Source organism: Castor canadensis, chromosome 3, assembly GCF_047511655.1.
Source record: "Castor canadensis chromosome 3, mCasCan1.hap1v2, whole genome shotgun sequence".
Taxonomy (NCBI): Eukaryota; Metazoa; Chordata; class Mammalia; order Rodentia; family Castoridae; genus Castor; species Castor canadensis.
The window spans coordinates 90,203,030-90,209,776 of NC_133388.1; the positions used below are offsets into that span (position 1 = coordinate 90,203,030).

General features: G+C 39.5%; 1 protein-coding gene across 1 annotated transcript; it reads right to left on the bottom strand.

Moving 5' to 3' along the window:
* Positions 1–1,235: 1,235 nt before the first annotated feature.
* Positions 1,236–2,212, bottom strand: Or4e2 (olfactory receptor family 4 subfamily E member 2). The gene has a single exon (XM_020154318.2). The coding sequence runs from the start codon at positions 2,210–2,212 to the stop codon at positions 1,286–1,288; it is 927 nt and encodes a 308-aa protein (XP_020009907.2). The 3' UTR covers positions 1,236–1,285.
* Positions 2,213–6,747: the final 4,535 nt, after the last annotated feature.

Genomic DNA, 6,747 nt, shown 5'->3' on the forward strand with positions numbered 1-6,747 from the left:
AACCACTTTGAAAAAGTCATTTCTTTTTTTTTTTGCCACTTATAACATTGACTTTTATTTTTTTTCTTTTATTCATATGTGCATACAATTGTTTCTTACAAATTGAATTATACATTTATTATGTGATCCGGTAATTCTCCAGGAGTCAAAAAAACATGTGTCCAAAATAACCTGTACATAAACATTCATGGCTGCTTTATTCATAATTGTCAAATCTGGAAACACCTAAATGCCCATCAACACATGGAGGAATAAACTAATTGTAGTATGTCCATGTAATGAAATTAACTCTCATTACTGATACCCACAAGAGCATGGACTACTCTCAGAAACAGCACACAGGGCAAAAGAAGCTAGGCACAGAAGAGCAAATACTATGTGACCCAGTCTGGGAATGACCCATCTTGTCTATAGTGACAAAAGTCACCTGGAGTGCTTGAGTGGAAATGGAGGGACTCGCAGGGAAGGGGATGAAGAAAACTATTTGGGGGTAAAAATGTTCTTTACCTTGATTGCAGAGGTAGTTAAATGGTGTCTGTATACCTCTGTCAATAATTATCAGACTATATAATTAAAATGAGTGCATCCTGTGTGACATACATTTTTACCTTAATAAAGTTAATTTTTAATCTAAGTTCTGAGGCTAAGGGTATTGCTCAGTGGTAGACACTTACACAGCAGGCACAGGCTCTGGGTTTGATCCAGTACCACAAAATAAAATAAAGTAAAATAAAATCAGTAATTTATACAACTCTACCTTGATTTTGTCAAAACTAAATATAAAAAGTGCAAAATCGATCCACACATAAATAAGAGAGCCCATACAAAAACGACAGAGTGTAATCCAGTATAAGTAAGTAAAGTCTTGTTGATTTTATTGAAAATGTATTTGAAAGCAAGACTGAAGCCACTCTAATGTACACACAGGTGGTGTGTGTGTCTTCCCAAAGGCAGTAATAACCCACAGAACAGTATCAACCGAGCAAGTGGTTTCTCGCAGCTGTGCCTAGTCCCAAAAGCAAAACCGAGCTCAGTTCCCCAAATTGTTCTCTTCCTATAAAATCAGAAGGTTTCTTCACACCTCTTCAAGTCCTTTCTCCTTATATGCTCCACTAGGACTCTCTTCTTTGCTTAAATAAATATTACAGTTATTACATTTCTTTAGCACAGAAGTCTGCCCTGTCCTATGTCATTTGACACAAGGATTTTGACTCTACTTCGGCTTTCTCATCAAAGGTGTGGCCACAATTATGTCTGTGATCCCAATGCCAGCATGGATTTGATTTTATGAAAAAATTTGTCTGTGCCTGAGCTGTTTCATGGCACATTTCACTTCCTTGTTCCTCAAGGTGTAAATGAGAGGATTCAGCAAAGGCGTGACCACTGTGTAGAAAACAGACACCACCTTGTCAGTGGAGAAGCTGGTGTCTGGACGAGTGTAGATGAAGATACACGGCCCAAAGAAGAGGGCAACCACCATGAAATGGGCTGAGCAGGTAGACAGGGCTTTCCTGCGCCCTTCAGCTGACTGTTTTCGCAGAGAAACTAGAATGATGGTATAGGAAGTGATCAAGGCCAGGAAACAAGTGAGCGAGATGGTTCCACTATTGGACACAATCAGCATTCCTGTGAGGTACGTATCTGTGCAGGCTAGCTTGATGACAGGAGGCACATCACAGAAGTAGCTATCAATAACATTAGGGCCACAGTAGGGTAGCCGAATGGTCAAGAAGGTCTGCACTAGTGAATGGACAGTACCCCCCAACCAGAGAGCCAAGACAAGCTGCACACAGACTCTCATGTTCATTGCATTGGGATAGTGCAGTGGAGTGCAGATAGCTATGTAACGATCATACGCCATAATCGTCAGCAGGAAGATCTCAGCACAAGCAAAGAGATGTAGGAAGAAGAGCTGTGCAATACAGTTGTCGAAGGAAATGGTCTTTCTCTCTGAAAGCAAACCCTCCAGCATCTTGGGCACGGTGACAGATGAATGGCAGATGTCAATAAAGGACAGATTGCTCAGGAAAAAGTACATGGGGGTGTGAAGACGTGGAGTAAAGACTATGGTGACAATGATGAGAATGTTCCCAAGAAGGGTCAGCACATAAGTGTCTGAAAACACTATGAAAATCAGTATCTCTAACACCCAATTATCAGTGAGTCCCAAGAGGACAAATTCAGTCACTCTTGTCTGGTTTAGCGTGCCCATCCAATGAGCTCTCCAAAGGACCTTGGAAGAAAAAACGAAAGTTAATTTAGCCTTAATATTATGGGAATGGAACTAACTGGAAAATACTGAAAGGATTTTGTATTCCTATCAGAAATGCTTATTTATTATCAAGGCATGCAGAATATAAGACCAACTCTTTTTTTTTAATAATTGTGAGAGGAGTTTACCCACTAAATTTCAGGAGCCAGGCCAAGGACTTCACATACAGCATTCTATTTAGCCACCAGCACACCATGGCAAAGGTACAACTGTTCCTGTCTTACAGATGAGATCAGTGAACCACAGTTTGGGAAATAATTGCATTAAGCCCTTACCCATTAGTGAACTGGCTCTTTTCGATTCAGAAGAATCCACTGATAATTAATTTTCAAAAAATACGCAACTCTTAACTAAAACCAGAGCATTTGGCACTAGGGTTTTTAACTCAGGGCCTTGAGCTTGCTAAGCAAGCACTCTACCACTTGAGCCACCCCCCTAGATCCCCTGTATTTAGCTATTTTGCTAAAGTTTTATTCTCTGCTTTAGTAAACTGTATCCACTTTCTGTTTTTTAAGACCTGACTCTTCACAGTATATAAGGAGATGATCTGCCCAGCTGACAGCCAAAACAAAGAAGGAAACCTTTGAGAAAGAAAGTTGCCCTGACGTTTCAGAAGAGAAGGTTGTTTAGCACAGTGGTATCTTCATCTCTGCATTCAGGGGAAGTCCTCAGCATCAGCATCCTGTACGTTACAGGTGTATGGTTATGGTGAGTCATGTCCCAGAGGGTGACCCCGGACGAGAAAGCCAAAGAGGAATGAAGGGGCCACCGCACGCCAGCTGCAGTCCTCTGTGTCTTCTCCAGAACATCCCAAAGCTGGTCTTTAAAGTGACTTTCGAAGCACAGAAAGTACATGCTTTCTCCAGTGACAGGGAGGACTCCCCCTTGTTTACATAAATAAGCAAAGACTGGATGACAGAATGCCAGTGAAGGAAACTTAGTCTTTCTTTTGAAGGTTGAGTCATGCCTGGCATCCATTCGATAAACTACACTCCATGTGTTGTGCTAGGGAATCACACACAGAGAGGCAGAGGGAAGGAATGGTCTTGTCCCTCCCGACCCCAAAGATGCCACAGTCCTATGATGCTTTCAGTAACTAGGAATAAGAAACAGGCGCTGTGGTGAAATCTAAAAGGCAACAAGTCAAAACCCCAGGTGTCCAGAGGAATGCTGGAGGGAGTGTGTGTGTCTCTCTCTGTGTGTGTAGGTAGGTAGGTAGGTAGAAAAATAAGCAGCACACTTAAAAATATGACTGATCCTGAAAACAGAAGGCCTTAAGTTAACAGGCCTTCTGTTAAACTTCTAAACACAAACTTAATGCAACTTATCAAAAGACTGAGGAAGGGTCTTACTCAACACCATGACAGAAGTGCAGAACCACAAAAGCATGGCAGGCAGTGCAAGTAAAGAGGTGGTGAGACTCACCAGTTTTCTCCAGTTGTATCAAGACGGTAGAGCTGGTTGTTAATCTATCATTATAATGTTCTTCCATTCACTTTTCTGTAATTCCTTCTAGAAATGAAATACGAGAAGCAAATATTTTAAATAAAATAAAATCAGCCAGACCTGATGGTACATGCCTGGAATCCTTGCTACTTGAAAGGTAGAGGCAGGAAGACCATGAGTTTGAGGTTGGCCAAGGCAAAGTAAGTGAAACTCTATCTCAAAAGCAAAATAAATAAAAAAAGATCAAGAATATAGCTCAAGTGGTACAGCATGTGCTTAGCAAGTACAAGACCCTAGGTTCAATCCCCTGTACCACAAAATTAATTAACTAATTAATCAAAATAATTTGCACTCTGATTTAAGTAACTGGTCCTCTGTGTGAATACTTTTATCCTTGTAATATTGGTCCCTGGATTTTTTTTTAATTCTTTTTCTTTCTCTGCAAATTTTGATTTGTCCTTTCAAATGCTTTTGTCTTCTTTCTGGCCAAGTAAGGTAGAACTAAGTCCACTTCCCATTACCACTTTAAGCAGTCACTACCATTGGCACTATTAGAACTGCATTTTTGTTGATGTTACATATTTGTCTGTAAGTTTTGAGCCAGGGTCCCACTATGTAGGTCAGAGTGACCTGAAACTCACAATCCTCCTGCCTCAGCCTCCCAAGTGCTGAGATTACGTGTGTGCCACCACACCCAACAGAACTGTATTTTATACATCCCAAAATCAGTTATTGAAAGTTCAACCATACATTCATGAAATGTTTTTCATAGAAAGAAAGCACTTATTTCTAGGTAATATAAGTACATGGGATAAGACCTGATTCTAACATTAAGTTTAAATTTCTCTACTAAGAAAATATAAAAGCTTTTAAGAAGTCTGTGTCAAATAGAAGCCAGTTACTCAGGTTCTTTGGTTGTCTAGATGAATTATTATTAAACATCATCAAGTGAAGACCTATTTTGCAAATTAATACATCTAACTTAGAGCTGGGAGTGGTGGTACACTCCTGTAATTCCAGAACTCAGGAAGCTGAGAATCATAAGTTCTAGGTCAACCTGAGCTCAAAAAAATAAAAAAGATAAAATACACTTGGGCAAGTCTCTTGACATTTTTTTTTCATAGTTCAGAGTATTTTTTTTTTGTTTTGGGTGGCACTAGAGGGTTTGAACTCAGGGCCTCACACTTGCTAGGCAGGTGTTCTAACAGCTTGAGCCACTCCACCAGCCCAAAGCCTATAGCTTAATTTTTTTTTTAGTTGGACTGCGGTTTGAACTCAGGGCTTTACAATTGCAAAGCAGGTACTCTACCACTTGAGCCACACCTCCAGCTTGTTTTGTTTTGTTTTGTTTTTTCATAATGGAAAGCAAGAAATAATTTTACCGTTTTAATTACTGTGCTGGTTAATACTGAGGTAGGCCATAGTAACCCAGTATTTGTCGAACGGTAGACTAGATGTTGCTGTCTTGGTAATTTTTAGATGTGATCAAAACTTAAATCAGTAGACTCTGAGCAAAGCAGATTATCCTCCAAAGGCTGAGTTTTCCAGAGGCAGAGAAAATTCTATCTCTACACAGTCATCTCAATATTGACTCCTCTCTGTGTGCCCTGCCCTGTAGACTTTAGACTTGCCAGGCGGCACAATTTCATAGTTTCTCTCTCTCCCTCTCTCTCTCTCTCTCTCTCCACCCCACCCCACCCCCCTTTTGCTCCTGCTTCTCTGGAGAACTTTGACTAATACAATTACCTTTTTTGCTATGGCCTTATGGATAGGAGTATGGTGGAGTTCAGGTGCATAGGAAAACCAGTGTTCACCTGTCACTCTCAGGAAAGAACCTTCCTCCGAAGATCATACCATTTCCTCTCTCCCTGCCTCAGCACCAATCTTCAGTAAGTAACAATAATCTCTTTACAAAGGTGAGGCAGCAAGAGGATGGGGAAACTCGGGGTCATCAAGTCAAACCCATCAACCCAGTACCTCTGTTAAACTCTGGAACTTTTAAGGTTCAAAGCAATATTCTTCAATATATAATTAGTAATATTTATTTATAGACAAGAACTACTTACTTTACCTATTTAAAATAAAGTTCCCGACTGACAATAGATACCATCTATTCCGTAACTCCTCTATTGATTCAGTTCTCCTCCTATGCCCTGTAATGGAGCCAAGATGTAACATTCTGCACTATGTGCATTTCAGGCTCAAACGCTTTAAGATTTTTATCTATCTGACATAGGATTTTGAAGCGATCGTTTCATGACTATAATTGAACTTGCCATCAGTGAATCCTCGGGGCATTATTAAAACTTTCTCATTTCAATGCATTTCCTGTTATTAGTCTCACTCATTTAGCAATTGTAAATGGACAATAAAGCCAGCAGCCTCTTAACAAGTTCAAGTTTCATTATGGCATTTTCGTACATATACATAAGGTACTTTGATGGTATTCCCTCCCCCTTACCCACACTTACTTCCCTCCCCACTGACCCCCTTCCTATTCCCTAATATCCCCCTCCCACCTGCATGTCTTTTTTTTAAGATTCCACATATGTGAACTAAAAGTATCCTACATATGCAATGCTTATCTTGCAGTTTTGACTATTAAAACAAAAATAATAACAATGTATTGTGGAATTTATAGCATGCAGAAGTAAAATTTAGGAAAAATAATAACAAAAAGACTGGAAGAAGGAAAAAAGACATTTAAAATGTTCTTGTAGAGGCAATGGTGTAATATTTTTTGAAGATATACTGTATTAAAGATGTATATTCTAAATCCTAGAGCAACAGATAAAATAAACTGACATAGCTAATTAAAATAATAATTAAGATGAAATAAAATACTTTTTAAAAAACCTACCTTATACAGGGCTGGAGGAGTGGCTCAAGTGGTAGAGCGCCTGCCTAGCAAGCCCAAAGCCCTGAGTTCAAACCCCAGTACCACAAAAAAAAAAAAACCTACCTTATACAAAGCAAAAAAAGCAAAGAATACAGAACAAACAGAAAAAATAGAAAACAGTGAAATGGTA